At 41.5% G+C, this 16,517-nt stretch overlaps 1 protein-coding gene across 1 annotated transcript in view; it reads right to left on the bottom strand.

Annotated features, from left to right (window-relative positions):
- HSD17B4 (hydroxysteroid 17-beta dehydrogenase 4) overlaps positions 1–16,517 on the bottom strand; it is a 974,808-nt gene that overhangs the window by 112,518 nt on the left and 845,773 nt on the right. The window contains exon 20 of the mRNA XM_085632660.1: positions 10,621–10,707. Within this exon, the coding sequence (XP_085488786.1) occupies positions 10,621–10,707 (87 nt within the window). The remainder of the gene's footprint in view (positions 1–10,620; positions 10,708–16,517) is intronic.

The following is a 16,517-nucleotide window of genomic DNA, read 5'->3' as shown; positions in this document are numbered from 1 at the left end:
GTATCCCGAAGGAGACAGGTGTGGGACGAGCGGAGGAGAAGACGGAGAGCGATCCGAAGATCGAGCAGACGACCGTGGAACCGAAGACCGGCAAGCCAGGAGGCCAACGATCCTGCTCTTCGCCCAGCCACTCCCCAGGAGGGAAGTGGCTCAGCCAGGTACGGCAGCGCTTGCGAGGGTCGTGGGAGGCGGGCGGGGAGTCCGGAAAGCCGGGGTAGAGGGACGCCTTCTTCTGCGCAGAGCTCCCTCGCAGCCGATAACAGAGCGACCCCAGACTCCTTTATGTTGGTGACGGACCCCCCCCTCACATTCTCCCATATTACGTGACTCGGTGGAATACCTCCTCACCCCTTTTCCCCTGACACTACGGCAAGAGGCCGAAACACTGAACCGTGTCTCCTTTCTTTTCTTTTCTTTATGCCTGGGAGCCCAAGCTGACAACCAAGTTTTACACCGGACGAGTTGTACCGGAAGAAAAAGTGCATTTGGTGGAGAAACCTGTTTGCTGACCGAGCGTTATCCCGGAGGAAAAGACTCTCAGTTGTTATATGTTTTGAACCTCGCCACTTTACAATAAATACTACATCACGAACAATCATTCTCTACTGGTTCCCTTCTTCTACCCTCCGACACCATATTAGAAAGTACCTAATTGCAGAGACTTTTTCTTAACCACTAACATTACTCAGCGCTCCTCACATTTTTATGTCATGACAAAGTCTTTTTTCTGCCAGTGCATCGCTTTATGTCCGGATTCTATATTGCATTTTCTTCACCTGGAACGGCATTTTTCCTTCAATATTTGCCTGCTGAGATGTTCTTTTGGAGGATTTGACGTCATTGTTGTTCAATTATATTTTCATTCTACTATGTGACGCTTGGTGAGTTCTATAACAATATACGTATTTTATTAATATACGAAATATTCTCACTATATTTTTGCGACAAATTTTATCCAACGCTGAGCATTTTTAGTCACAATGGCTAGTGATACCCATGCGGTTCGTTCTTCCTCCTCCAGTACAAAACCAAAAAGACATAAAAATGATCCACCGTCTCCTATTCTCTCCTCACAAAACCCAGTCCTGGACTCCATACTAGATGAGGTACGTGGTCTTTAACCCTTTATGTCCGCGACTAACGAAAAGTTAAAACAAATTGAGGAGAGATGGATTGCCATGGAGGGAAAGGTTGTGGAACTTGAACAGCGTGTCAGCGACCTACAAGACATCCCCTCTAAGATCCCAACACTGGAACAAGAAATCCATAAGTTAAAAATCCTTACAGAGGATCTTGAAAATCGCAATCGTAGAAACAATCTGCGCCTTTATGGTCTTCCGGAGAATGTTGAGGGTCCTGACATGGTGGCTTTTCTGCAGAAATTCCTTCCAGAACTGCTCGATCTTCAACCTTCGTCGAGCCCCCTCAATATACAGAGGGCTCACCGTTTGGGGCCTCCTCCTCCTAGTGTCACCAAACCACGTGGAATCATAATGCTTTTCTTGGAATTCACAGAACTTATGCAAGTCTTGAAGGCTGTAAGGCTTAAACGCCGTCTTATCTGGTCAGGCCATAATATCTTCATATCTCAGGATATTTCCAATGCAACAAATGCTCGCCGCAAGGAATTTCTTGCTCTACGTCCTCAGATGAGACAACTTAACATTCAATATGGAATTCTTCATCCATGCCTTTGTAAAATTACACATGATGGTCGGTCACGTTCCTTTGATGATCCGGATAAACTTAAACTTTTTCTTCATGGTCTCTCCTCCCAGGGCATGGATACAAATGTTTGACTTTTTTCTTATATTTTAAGAATGCTAATTGGATTATACAATGTTTTGCCTGTTTGATATCCTCTGATTATCTGTTTTTTATTGTATTCATGAGGTTCTCATTTATCTTTTGGAGCGATTACTGTGGTCTGTGTCCTTCGGTGTCACTATGCTCCTTTTTTCTCGGTCTTCCTTCTCTTTGCAGATCGGATGCTAATCCTTGATCTGTTTGCTTGCTTCTTTTTTCTGTTTCTTTCCTTTCTCTTCTTTTTCTTTCTTTCCCCTCTTTACTGTTTCTTTTTATGTTTAGCCCTATTTTTTGGTATATGTTTTTCCTCTAATGTAGCTTTCTCACTATCACATATTAAACGATGTCTTTCTTTTCTTTTTTTTTGTTGATTATGCAGTTGCGTATTCCTGTTTCCTCATGTACCCCCTAATCCAACAACATGGTTAATGTGATTTCGTGGAATGTACGTGGTCTTGGTCACCCTGTCAAGCGTCAAAAGGTATTGTCTCATTTAGCTAGACTTAATGCACAAGTTGCTTTCTTACAAGAAACACACTGTAATGATGTTGAATCTCTCAAGCTCAAACGCCAATGGGTCAATCGAATAGTTTTTTCTCCCGTTACTGGGCGTCATAGTGGTGTTGCTATATTATTTCATAAATCTATTAATGCTCAAATATTATCATCAGAATGTGATTCTAATGGTCGTTGGGTGCTGGTTGATGCTATCATCAATAAAGTGCAACTTACCTTTTTTAATATTTATGGTCCTGTTAAACCGGATCCGGATTTTTGGCTTTCTATAAAAACAAAACTAGTATCTATACCCAATGCTAATGTGGTGCTTGGTGGTGATTTCAACAATTGGTTAGATCCTTTTTCGGACAGAAAATCCAATTGTAAGTTTAAACCAGATAAAACCCACAAATCATTCCAATCTGCCATGTCTTCCCGCCTTTTGTTTGACGTATGGAAAACATGTAACCCAGATGTCACAGAATTTACTTTTTTTTCTCCTGTGCACCTTACAAGGTCTCGTATTGACTATATTTTAATCTCCAAGTCACTTCTACCATGCCTCCATTCCTCGGAAATTGGCTCTATTTTTATTTCTGACCATGCCCCCGTTTCCACCTCTATTGACTTATCCACCAATATTTGCTAGCTAGGACGCTGGCGTTTTAATACTCAACTTCTATCAGATCGTATTTTTATTTCAGAAGCGACTTCTTTTATTAATGTATTTTTTGTTCATAACAATGCTTCAGATACCTCAATTCACATTAATTGGGATGCGTTTAAAGCATCATTTAGAGCCTTTACAATTGCCTATTTCTCTAAGAAAAAAAAGCTAATGAGTGCTAAATATAAAGAAACCCTATTACTAATCAAAACTTTGGAACATATGTACTTTTCTTCCAAATCCTCTGCTTCACTCCAAGAGTTGATTAAAGCTAATGATTAAAGGTAAATCTACCCTAAACAAAATTGCCACTATTGATGCATGTAACATCCTTCTTAAGGTTAAATCAAAATACCATGGAGGTCAAAACAAAGCAGGGAAAATGTTAGCGAATTACTTAAAAATTAAATCTGAACGTAAAAATATTGGCCCTATCCGTTCAGAACTGAACAATCAACTCCTCTCCTCCGATTCTTCTATTATTAATACTTTTCAATCGTATTATAACCTCCTATACACAGAAACTATTAATCCCTCTGAGGAAGATTTTGTATCTTTCTTTCAAACTATTCCTAAACCTAAAGTTCTCCCTGATTTTTTTTCTTCACTTGAAGAGGATATTTCCCTTCAAGAAATTATCAACGCTCTCAAATCCTTGAAAAAATCTAAGGCTCCCGGTCCTGATGGCTTCCCAGTAGAATTATTTTTAGCCCTTTCTTCAATTTTTGCCCCTAAATTATTAGAACTTTTTAATTCATTTTTATCCAACTCTAAAGCCTGTGGCTCTTTTTTAGAGGCCCTTATTATTGTTATCCCTAAACCTGATAAAGACCCCTCCTTTTGTAAAAATTTTCGCCCCATATCATTAATTAATTATGATTGTAAAATGCATGCAAAAATTTTAGCTACCCGCTTGGAGAAAGTTATTCCTTTACTTATTAACCCAGATCAAGCTGGTTTTGTCAAAGGACGTTTAGCTTCTGATAATGCTAGAATGTTTTCCAACATTCTCGCTCTTAGCAAAAAATATCCCTCTCCCTTAGCCGCATTATCCTTGGATGCAGAAAAAGCTTTTGATCGAATAAATTGGGAATTCATGATTCACACTCTACAATGGTCTGGGTTTGGTCCAAAATTTATTTCATTTATCAAATTATTATATACAGATCCAAAAGCATGTGTCTTTGTTAATGGTCTCTTTTCTTCGTATTTCTGTTTGCAAAGAGGTACTCGTCAGGGTTGCCCTCTATCCCCATTACTTTTTTTGTTGTGTTTGGAACCCTTTCTTGAGCGAATTAGGAATAATCACCTGATTACTGGTTTTACATTGCAATCCCACCACATTAAACTTTCTGCCTATGCAGATGATATTCTTATTTACATGTCTAACCCTATTTCTTCTTTACCCCCCTTTTTGAATGAAATCTCATCGTACTCTAGTGTTTCTGGCTACAAATTAAATTTCTCCAAGACTGAGATTTTACCTTTAAACTCCTCATGTTATCGTCATATGTTTGATTCTACTAATTTTACGTGGTGTCCTCAAAAAATTAGATATTTAGGAACATGGTTTTCCTCTAATATCCGTGATACTTTAGCCCATAATTTTACTGCTCTAAAACTTAAAATTACTAATTTGTTGACCTCTTGGTCTCCTTTATTTTTATCTTGGTGGGGCAGGTTAGATACAATTAAAATGATGATTGTCCCTCAGGGTCTGTTTATATTATAAATGTTGCCATTCAAAATTCCCAATTATTATTTTACGCAGATAAATCCTATATGTTCTAAGTTTTTATGGAATAATAAACATGCACGCATTTCCTTATCCAAATTAATTCGTCCCAAAACAGGGGGGGGGGGGGGGGGTTCGATTTCCTGATTTTCGACTATACCATACTGCTTTTTTAACTCGTCAATTTTTTGTTATGTCCAAAGATTATCAGGATTTACCTAAACCTCCTTGGGTTACTGTTGAATGTTCATTATTAAATGAATTTTCCTTACAGGATGTTGTATTCATGACCAATTGTACTTTTATTTTTAAGTATCCAATTTTGAAATATTCTCACTACCTTTTGCATACACTCTTTTTTAAGTATTTTGACGCTTATCAGTCTTTTTTAGCCTCCTCATTATGGTATAATACATCAAATTTCGTCATAAGTCTTTTTACTACAAACATTGGAGAGAAAAGGGTCTTTTTTATGTCCATCAGATGATGAACAATGAGATTTTGCCTTTCCTCCAGTTGCAACAGAACTTTAATCTGCCCGATTCATATATTCGACAATATAACACTTTAGTCCCATCTCTCCAGAGATGTTTACAAAATTTCATATCTCAGCCAATTCCCACTTCCTTCACACCTGTCACACCCTTATACCAAGTACCTAATGATACCATTCCAAGTGCCTCATTCATTTATAAGTCTTTATCTTTACCCCATGGCACACAAACTAAATCTAATGTTGAGATGGAATGGGAACGGGATTTATCCCTAACACTGTCTATTTCTCAATGGGATAAACTATGGCAAAAACTCTTTAATTGCTCCAAGGCTGCAAATATCACACAATCCCTCTATTTTATTTATAATAGAATCGTTCTCACTCCCCTTCTTATTCAGAAATTTAACAATTCAGTCTCACCTTCTTGTTGGTCATGTCTTAATGCTGATGGTTCTTTATTACATTTACTTTATTACTGCCCTAAGGTTCATGTTTTTTGGAAAACTATTTGGTCAAAATGTCTATTGATTTTTTCTTGTAATATTCAATTTAATATCCAAAATGTATTCTTAGGTACTCTGTCTCCAGATTTTGAACATTCTCCTTCCAAATCAATGTTATTTGACTTATTTATTGCTGTTGCTTTTAAAGTTATATTATCCTGCTGGAAAGACAATTCTTAGCTATCTTTTCTATTTTGGTGGAATTTAATATGTGATGAACATAGAATTGCTTCTATATCTCATGCCTCTGTCCATCTGCAGATTAAATCTGATTTACTATGGCTACCGTTCACAAATTATCGGTCATCAAATTCTCCTTCTTTATAACTTTTCCTTTTCTATCTAATGCTTTTTCCTTTCTTTTTTCTTTATTCTTTCTTCCTATTCTCCTTTCTCTCTAATTCTTTCCCTTCTTCTCTTTTTTCTTTTATAATAAAAATTTTCTAATGTAGCTTATTCACCCATTTTTTCACAGATATACAGTGTTCTCTTTTCTAGTTCATAGTTCAGATTGTGTATAGTTTTAATCTGACTGTTATCCTAATCTTTTGTAATCTTATGTTTACATATTTCCAAATATATTTGTTTTACAAATGTTTCTTATTATATAACTATATAGTTATATCCTCATCTGAACGGTATTATCGTTTTTGTATTTCTGTGTTCTTTATTCTCAATAAAAATTATTTAACTAAAAAAAATATATATTGTCTCTACCAGATAAGGCATTACAGAAGGTAAGTAACTTGTCCATCGGATGGCGACATCTAGCCGCAGATTCCTTACCTTTAAATAGATACCCAAGCAATACCATCTCAGAGGAGGGACTGCGAACATGTTTCAGACTAGAAAGTCCTGCAGGACCTAATGGGCAAAATGGGTGTCCCTGCAGACCCAACTGTCAAGGCAGAAATGCTTGGTAAACGTGTGTAGGAATGCCCACGTTGCTGCCTTACAGAATTCCAGGACTGGGACTCCAAGGGCTAATGCAGTTTTAATGAGCTCTTAAGACTTCAGGAGGCGGCTTCTTTTCCAGAGTGTAGCAAATCTTGATGCAGAGGACTATCCATCTGAAGAGGCTCCCCTTCTGCACCGGTGACTTTTCTTGGCTTCAACATAACCCACAAATGGTTGGTTGTCAACTCGGAACTCTTTTGTGCGGTCAAGGTAGAACGAAAATGCTCTTTTTGGGTCCAGACAGTGGAGTTGCTCCTCTTCTTTAGAGGGATGCAGAGGACGTAGAAAGAAGGCAAGGAGACAGATTATCATACATGGAAACGTGGTAATACTTTCGGCAGGAAAGAGGCCTTAGTGTGAAGTACCAATTTGTCAGGAAATATCGTTAGAAAGGGATATCTGGACGATACGGCCTGCAGCTCGCTCACCCTCCTGGAAAATGTAACTGCCATTAAAAAGGCAGTTTTTTTATTGAAAACAGCCAGAGGGAGTAATTATACAGAGGCTTGAAAGGGGCACAGATAAGGAAGGTGAGAACCAAATTAGGGTCCCCCTGAGGCATTATGAAGGTGGAAACATATGTACAAAGCCTTTGAGTATTTTACGTACAATAGGTGACTTCAATAAAGAAGATTAGTCTGGCATCCTTGGGAAAGCAGACAAATGCTCTTTCAGGGTGCCCAGAGCAGAGCCCTGCTGGGCAAGGGTCAAAATAATCAATAAAAGATCAGAAAGGGAAGCAGAAAATACCACAAAAACAGATTATGACCTGCGGACAATGGCAAAAATACTAGCCTACTGTCATATGGCCGTAGGAATTTGAGTCCTCTATACCAACATCGAGAAGTTAGAACCCTAGGGTTAACCATGGATTCATAACTATTCTTGATACCACTTGTTAAGAAGGTCACAAAAAGTGCCTTCTACACAATAAAACAGTACGTTGCATACCAACATAAACTGCAATCCATCCTCTTGTAATCGCCAAGCTTGTCTATTCAATCAGTCTATAACATAGCGCACCAACATTCATCATAGGCAAAATGAACAAGTTACTTACCTTAGGTAACGCCTTATCTGGTTGAGACTATCAAGCCACAGATTCCTTACTTTAGAATTATCTCCAGGCGCCAGACTAGATCCTAAAACTTTTCGTGAGCAGTACCCCTATGTGCCGGTAGGAGGCATTGTTGGACTACGCGTGACATTGTCAGCACCATAATAAATGTGCGTGGTGCCTATATAGGCGCAATTATGTCAGGGTCTTTTTGTGACTTTCCATGCCAGGAGCATGGAGTCACAAAGAACACTGACCACCGGTGAGTAAAACTAGACCTGAAAGGGAAACAGCCATGTCCCTAGAACTCCATTCGCAGAAAGGGGATAATTGTGGGGTAGGTAAGGAATCTGCAGCCAGACAGAGTCTCTACCAGATAAGATGATACCAAAGGTAAGAAACTTGTTCATTTGATAGAGAATTCTAACCACATATTACTTACCTTACAATAGATACCCAAGTGATACCTCCCCAGACCTGGGCCTGCAAAACAATTACACACCAAAGAGTCCTGCAGGATTGAGCGGGCAAAGAACCAGTCCCTATGAACCTGACTCTCCAGGAAGTAGTGCTTGTTAAACGTGTGCAGAGATGCGCACGATGCTGCCTGGCAGATGTTCAGGACCAGTACTACACATGGTAATGCAGTGGTTGCAGCGTTTGATCTGCTGGAATGAGCACGTAATCTTCTGGAGGTTGCTTTTCGGCCAATGTGTAGCAGATTTGAATGCAGAGCACGATCCATTGAGAGAATACCCGTTTCTGCACATCCTCCACTTTCTTGGCCTGAAAAATCCCACGAAGAGTTGATCATCCACCAAAACGATTTTGAGCGTCAAGGTAGAACAACAATGCTCTTTTTGGGTACAGCCTGTCGAGTCTCTCCCTTCCTTAGAAGGATGAGGCGGAGCATAAAAAAGGTAGGCAAAGAGATGGACTAAGTGAAACAGGTTGACTACCTTCAGCAAAAAGCGTGCTTGAGTCCAAAGGACCAGTTTGTGGGGTAAAAACAAGATGAAGGTAGACAGTGCCTGTAGCTCACTGACCCTTCAGGCAGATATAATTGTCACCAGAAAGGTCATCTTGATAGTGAGGAGCCTAAGAGGACAAGACTGGTACGGCTCAAAGGGAGTGCACATTAAGAAAGAAAGAACAAAGTTAAGGTCCCATTATTGAGTGCAGCTGTCTCTAGATCTGCACTGACTGGCACGGAAAGAAAAGAACTGACGTTAGCGAACTGGGGTGGCACCTATATATCCACCATGCATGTCACGTCCAGCGCAGATGATGCGAGCAACGCCACGCGGAGCGAAATTACGCCACCTACCGTCATGTAGGGGTACTGCTCATGAAAAACATCCAGATCCAGTCTGACACCTGAGGATAATTCTAAGGTAAGGAATCTGTGGCTAGAAGTCTCTATGAGATACAACTCACTCAAAATGCTGCTGCAAGGGTTCTTCTCCACTTTAACCCAAGACAACATATGACCCCATTCCTGCAATTGCTCCACTGGCTACCTATTGCTAGAATGGCAATGTTTAAGGCACTATGCATTGTCCACCACGCCTCCCAAGGAAAAGGACCGCTATACCTACAAGTTAAATTCTACCAATACAAACAAAACACAACATTGCACTCCAGGCTTGCACCACTTATCATACGAAACTCATAGGAGGCACTGCTTTCTCAACACAAGCCACCAAGCTCTGGAAATCACTACCTGCCAGCATCAGGGGCATATAAACTTTCAAAGACAATTGAAAACATGGCTATTGCCAAGATAATTTCACCACCCCCATCCTGGGAACAGAGCCCAGAAAGACAGTCGCACCCTCAAGTGCAATCTTCAGCTTACAACCCATAGTTTGGAAACAACCCAGCCAGCAAACTCTTTTGATATGCAGGTTAATTAAGAAGCGTCTGACCTATGGTTTGCTGGGGCATTATATAGTTATGTAATTTCATATATAACATTTATGGCACACAATATTATTAAGACAATAATGCACAGTGGTCAACAGACAATTGGAACTTATACCTCTTAAATTCACATAAGACATATCTGCTACGAGGGTTGTCCATCAACAGCAGTGTACAGCCAAAAAACAGTCATCACCAAATGAACAGGCATGAAACAAATGAAGAGATCTGTCACACACTGGTGAACAATTTAGTGGACTCTAATTTAGACCACCACTGCAGGTCGCAAGTATCTATACACTCTGGCCTCTTCTTTACACCTCACAATGACACTCAGAGATGAGGTGATAGTGAAAATGCCTATCCCAGCCGATCTCTCCAATTCTTTCCCCTCCAACCATGCCAGCTCAGGACCACTTGAACAACCTAGTGTAGTAACCAGCTAAGCAGACTGTAATCATAAGAAATACCATAAAGGGACCGGCAGAGCTGTTCAAAGCTCCCAGCACATTGAAAACCTAAAATTGCACGTCTGCTCCTCACGCTTCATCATCCACCACACTGCTATGTGCTACGCCTCATAATACAATAACCGCACCTCGATGGTCATCACTCACTACATGGAAACACTTCCACATAATATCGCAAAACAAAGAAAACACCCTTTCAACCATACTCCCTACATGGTATACCTTACTAGACATGTATGGAAGCGCTTCAGTGCCCTACCTAGGGACAGTAAGCACTATGTAAACACTGCAATGAAATACAATTGCAAAATAATAAGTCTAGTTTATTAATTTTAACGGACAGCAAAGTCTCTGTCTTCTATTAGGTCTATTAATTGCGCAAGCCTGTCATACTCAAAGCACAACCCCTCAGTGTGATGCAATCCTTAGATTTTCAGAGACAGGAAGGCATCAATTGCAAATGTGGGGAAATACAGGACGTCACATCTACATGTCCACAAATCCTTACCTTGCTCTGCAGGTAGATCCGGTTTCCTTCTTTCCACATCTCTGTTTGCAGGGTTTGGCCTGGAAGAACTGGTTTTGCAAACCTCACCTGCAAAAATTGTGTGCATTTCATCACACAATGATTTAGATTAGAATAATACATTTGTATCTTTGCAACACAACATATCCAACAAGTATTGAGGTCACAGCTGACAACTGTCCTATATGAACCCAAATAATAGCCAACGGTAGTTAAATAAAAACAATGTGAAAACTGATTCTGCTGCTTTGCACTTGTTAGACCTGGCACCTTGGCTTGAGTCTCCCTTCCACTTTTTGTCGCTGTGCCCCATGTGTTTTGCTGGTGTTAGCTGCTCAGAGCACTGTGCCACTGCCAACCAGTGCCACAGTGCAAGTGCTCCCTATTTAAAATGTTGGTTGGAATCCATGATTGGCTTATTTGGTTTACTGTCAGACCCCAGTAAAGTGCACCAGGAGTGCCCAGGGCTCGTAAATACAAATGCCTGTGGTGGGCTTGCAGCACTGGTTGTGCCACCCACAGAAGCGGCCTAGTAAAATGTGTCTAAGGTCTGCCATTACAGAACCTGCGTGCAGTCTGGTACTGTCATGCTGACTGGGCACGTGCACCCACTTCCCAGTCCCTAAACCTTCCCTTAACTTCATATTAGTCACCCCTATGGTAGGCCCAAGGGCAGGGTGCATTGTAAGCATAAGGTAGGACAAGCCCTGATGTGTGTGGCATGTCCTAATAGTGAATTACCGCCATTTTCGTTTTTCACTATTGTAAGGCTACCTGTTCTCCATAGGCCAGAATGGGCTGTTAGAATTGTTACATCCTATGATCCGAACAGACCCAGGGAACATGGTAGAAAATCGAGTTTAGTATGCCTGAACTGAGAATAATAAAATACATCTTTTAGTAAAGTTTATTTTAATATTCTGCGTTTGCAAATACCACTTTTAGAAAGTTGGTATTTGCTTGCCTAACCATTTCAGCCCGCCTCTGCTATGATGTGTATCTGCCTGTCTGGTTTGTGTGAGTGATAGGGCTGGGGAAACCCAGAGGGGCAGGGCTAGGTAGCCTGGTGGTGAATGGAGAGATTGACATCCAGATGGGTGGGAAGAGTGCACCTGGACTCTGAATAGGGCTGTACTCTGCCACCACAATGCTGGCTCCACCTCCTGTGGAGCAGCTGATGTCTCTGCCCTGCACCCTGAATAGAAAGGCAGTCATGTCAACAAAGTGCTCAAGAACTGGTTTGGACTGGGCAAAGGCCCCTCTACCCAAGAGGAACAAAGGAATTAGGGGTATAAGTATTGGGACCCTGCTCCCAAGTAATTAGATCCTGCTTGACAAGAAGAACCTCTGCCGGAGGAGAAGGAACTGGGAAAGCTGTAAGGAGGGGTACTGTCCCTGACCTGGGGGATTGGCCTGCAGTGGTTGCCTTGCTGCTGGAAGGAGAGGAGAAAGACTACAAAGACTTTATTTCAACTTGTACTTAAAAAGATCTCCAAGGGCTTGTGTTGAGCTTGCCCCCTGAACGAAGTCCCAGGACCAGTGGACTTCACCCCCCAGCTCCGCAGAGTTCTTTGGAAGTGCCTGCTGCTGTTGTTGGGCCTTCTGAGGGACTGCGTGTCGCAAGGAGCTGGAAGCGCGACTCAAGAAGGAGAAGCGTGCCGCCGTCGGAGCTGTTGTCGTCGCATCTCGCAAAGGGTGTCGCCGCTGCAGCATCGCATCGAGCGGAAGCGTCTTGCATCATTCCGGAAGTGTCTCACAACGCCGAAGAAGCGTGTCGCCATCGCAGCCATCGTAGCTGACGTATTGCACCGCATCAAGAGAAGAGTCTCGCATCGAGGAAGAAGCGTGTCGCCATCGCAGCCATCGTAGTTGTCGCATTGCACCGCATCAAGAAAAGCGCCTCGCATCCACGGAGAAGCGTGCTGCCGTCGGAACTGCTGTCGTCGCATCGCGTAAAGGGGTGACGCCGCTGCAGCATCGCATCGAGCGGAAGCGTCTCGCAAACGTCGGAGAAGAGTGCCGCTGCCAAGGCCGCTGTCGTCGCATCGCGTAAAGGGGTGCCGCCGCTGCAGCCGACGCATCGAGTCGAGCCTTCTCGCATCATCGGAGAAGCGTAACGCATCTGGAAGATCTTCACGTCTTTATTTCTTTGCACCAAAAACTTCATCGCATCAGCATCGTTGCAACACTTTCGTTGCCCTGCGTGTCGCATCTATGGTACATTGACTTAAAGTGTCGCATTTAAGAACTTAAGAGAACTAAGCAAACTTCTACCATCTAAAGTAACAGTATTGTGTATTTTTTTCGTTTAATGGTCTTGTGGTAACTCTATATAAAGAATCCTTATTTTTAATATAAAAACCTGTGTGGTGTCCATCTGTAGTGTTGTCACTTGGTTACTGTATGTGTTCACAAATGCTTAACCTATAACGCTCTGAGATAAGCCTTGTCTGCTCGCGCCAAGCTACCTAAAGGGTGAGCAGGGGTTATTTTAGGAGTGTAACCCCTTACCCTGACTAGAGGAAAGGTTCCCTGCTTGTCACAAGTACCTACCTGTGCCAACCAGAGAACCCGGATTCTAACAGCACTCAATGGTTACAACAGTCACAGAGCTAGCAGTGCTAACAACATAAAAAGCAGGCATCTGTGCAAGATCATTGGAAATGGGCCAATGAGGTTTCAGAAAAGAAAACAGGGGTTAGAAAATTTGCCTGAAGTACCTATCAATGAGAATGACCCTAAAGGCAGGTAAAATATTTATCAGGGGCCATCAGCACATTAATTATATCACAATATATAATATCCATACACTCTGCAGAAGTCCTTTCTATACAGCATGTCCCCAAACTCTGGTTTCAGGTAACCTATATGTTAATCAAATGAATCATTCAATTCAAACCTGTATATCTAGTAATAACATCCAATGTCTTCATTAGTATCTTCTTTGCAGAGAAAACTTTTCTTGAAAGATATGTTTTCATCATAGAAATAATTTAGTAATACTCAGGCTGTATATTTCATATGTTTTTAGCTTCAAACTGAATGATGTATTCTACTCTCAATGAGTTTCGGACAGGAGTTGTCCTTCATCAGGAGATATAGATCATAGGATAAAAATAATAAACTGAGTGCAATCCATTGAAGTAAATTTGGAATAAAAACTAATATCACCATTCTTAAGAACATTGCAAGTGCTGTGTGCTGTGTGCTGTGTGCTGTGTGCTTAACAGGAAAACTGCACCTGCCTTGACAATCCCCATTAACTAGAAAGGAAAGTCTTTGTGCACAGCTAGAAAGATGACAGACAAGACAAATGTAAGATAGAATGAGGCTAACTTTCTTCTCCATAGGACATATCTTGAACATGAGTGACACTCCAGCTCTCAGATCACCATGGTCTACTGAAGCCAATCTTCCAACAGGATCTAGACCCTAAGGGGGGAATTCTAGTCCTACAGCACAGAATTTATTAAATGGAAGACAGCCAATAACATGCCTTGTTATATTAATTTTCCAGTGCGACATTAAGCCCGGAGGTATTTGGAACCTTTGAAATAGTCCCTGGTAGAAAAAAGAGATTCTGCGACCATGGAAGGAAATGACACCACTAAATCCGTAGCTTGAGCCAGATGGCTTCCTGCATGCAATTAATAGCAAGACAACAAAGACTTTTTGAATTTAGCACTGACCATTGCCCAGTAAAGAAGTATATGAATATGGATAAGCTTTCATGTACGGAAGGAAGAGTTCTTTCAGCAAGTGATCATGTGTACAGTAGTGAGATGGACCAAATGCAATCCACAATCCAGGTTCAGAGATATCTGAACTACAATTAGATGATATTAGGGCAAAACCTAAAGCCGAAAAAGGTTTGGGGGTTCTGGTCTCAGTCAGACAATACAATTAACCTGAGATAATCTGAAATGTGATCATCAAATACACTTCAGCACAGTAGCGCTAGGTCTTACTTCTTAGGATATGCTTTATCAAGCCAAGTTGTTCGTGTCTCTGACATTTGACGTATTTCCTTTCTCTACCAAGGATGAGAGGGAGTGCAATATATAGATGTGTGCCGTCCCCACTAAGGGTTCATCCATTACGTTTCTTTAGGTGGAAAACAGGACAAGTAAGCATAAGCTTAGAAGCAAAAGTCACTATTCTCCACAGTAGCAACCGGCAGGGGACAGAGATCTGAGTCAAAAAGAGTGCTCAAAGGTCGACTAAATGGTAATACAGGGCTAGAGAGTCAAATAAGGGACAGTAGAAAGCTATATAAGTCAAGAAGTTTGTCAATTCGCTGGAAAAAGAACAGTAGAAAATATGGAATTCCAAACTTAAACATTTATAAATACTTAAACATCAGGCATTACTTGCACCTATCACACAAAACCAACAAGTAGACTCCGCAGGTGCAAAACCTGTACTGTCTCCTGTAGAACAAACAAAGAAAAGCAACACAATATGTCACCTAGTGTTGAGATATTATGGTAAGATTAAAGCTGAAACAAAGTTGAGGCTTTCAAATCTGCAAAACGAAGGTGGGATAGAGAGATCAACAGGGAATGTGAGGAAAAGAAATGGAAACAGGTCTTCTTGGCAGCCACTGAGATGACAAACATCCTTGTGGATGGAATTCAAATGGATGTTAGCAAGAAAGTTCTTCAGCATTCTTTCATGTAAGTAAAGCATATTATGGTAGGATGTAACATCTTTGACTGATATTTGAAGGTTTGGACTATTATGAGGTGCTGGACCTGAAGAAGCCCCAAAGCGCACCCTCATTTGTCGGACAATGGACTACTGATACCTGTCATGGGTTTATCATGTAGAGTGGTGGTGGCAGCGTACTGTGTTCTGTGAACCAGTAGTTTTGACAAGATCTGTGATACTGAAGTAGAAGCCTTCAGGCTCACTCATGTAAAGTTTCACTTCAATGAACTAACCCAGATCCTAGCATAAACATCTTGAGTTATTTGTTATGTATGTATACGGCCTGTGTTAAATCCAATGTATGTATTAATAAACCAGAGTAATGGAAGCCTGCAGAATCCATTTTGGAAGCCCCTGTTTCCACGCACAAGTTGGAGGTGAGGTTCTTTTCCCAGGCAGTAGAAGCGTATTGTGGCTGTCCTGAAGCTGGAGGGAGGAGACCAAGACAATGGGGAAAGAGGAGACAAGGCTCCTTCAGAAATTCAATTAGGTCCTTTTATTGAATGGGGCTAAACATTCGTCCTCCTGCCATTTGGCAGATGGTGGGAGTGAAGAGTGAGACTGTAGTTTCTGTTGTAAAGAGTGAGAAGGGTCCTTTAGGTGCGGCCAGCCTTTTACCTCTTTCCTGATTGCCAGTCTGGCTGTTGATAGCTAGGTGCAGAAATAATCCCACTTCTTTGTTATGAGTACTCCAGGCTGGAGACGACTGTGTGAGGAATATCACTCTTCATAAAGGTTATGCCTCAAGAACAGTCTTGAAAGAACACATGAAAGGAGCACCACCCAAAACTGGTTCTGAAAGTGCAGACACATGTCACATGAAGCTGAGAGGAGGGTTTGTCACCTGCCGGAGCCCTGCACACCTGAACAGACTCTGGGTTACTGCTTGAACTGCGATCACGGCCAGAGGGTGAAAGCACCTTCAGCCGGCGAGACTCCTCTCAGAAAAGGGAGAGAGACATACTGGTGCTCTGGGTCCTAGTCAACCACGCAGGAGGAACTGACAGATGATTACATTTAGGTACTGCCAAATGAAACGAAAGCATGATATAGTGAAAAGGGGTAATCTGCACTTGTGCTTGAACCAGGCGGAACTCGAACCTTGAAGGAAAGAAAAATGGGAGAGAGGCATTCGTATCTATTGTCTGTCTCGTGTATAATTTAATTTT

Source organism: Triturus cristatus, chromosome 2_1 (assembly GCF_964204655.1).
Source record: "Triturus cristatus chromosome 2_1, aTriCri1.1, whole genome shotgun sequence".
Lineage (NCBI taxonomy): Eukaryota > Metazoa > Chordata > Amphibia > Caudata > Salamandridae > Triturus > Triturus cristatus.
This window is presented reverse-complemented; position numbering and strand designations above follow the sequence as displayed.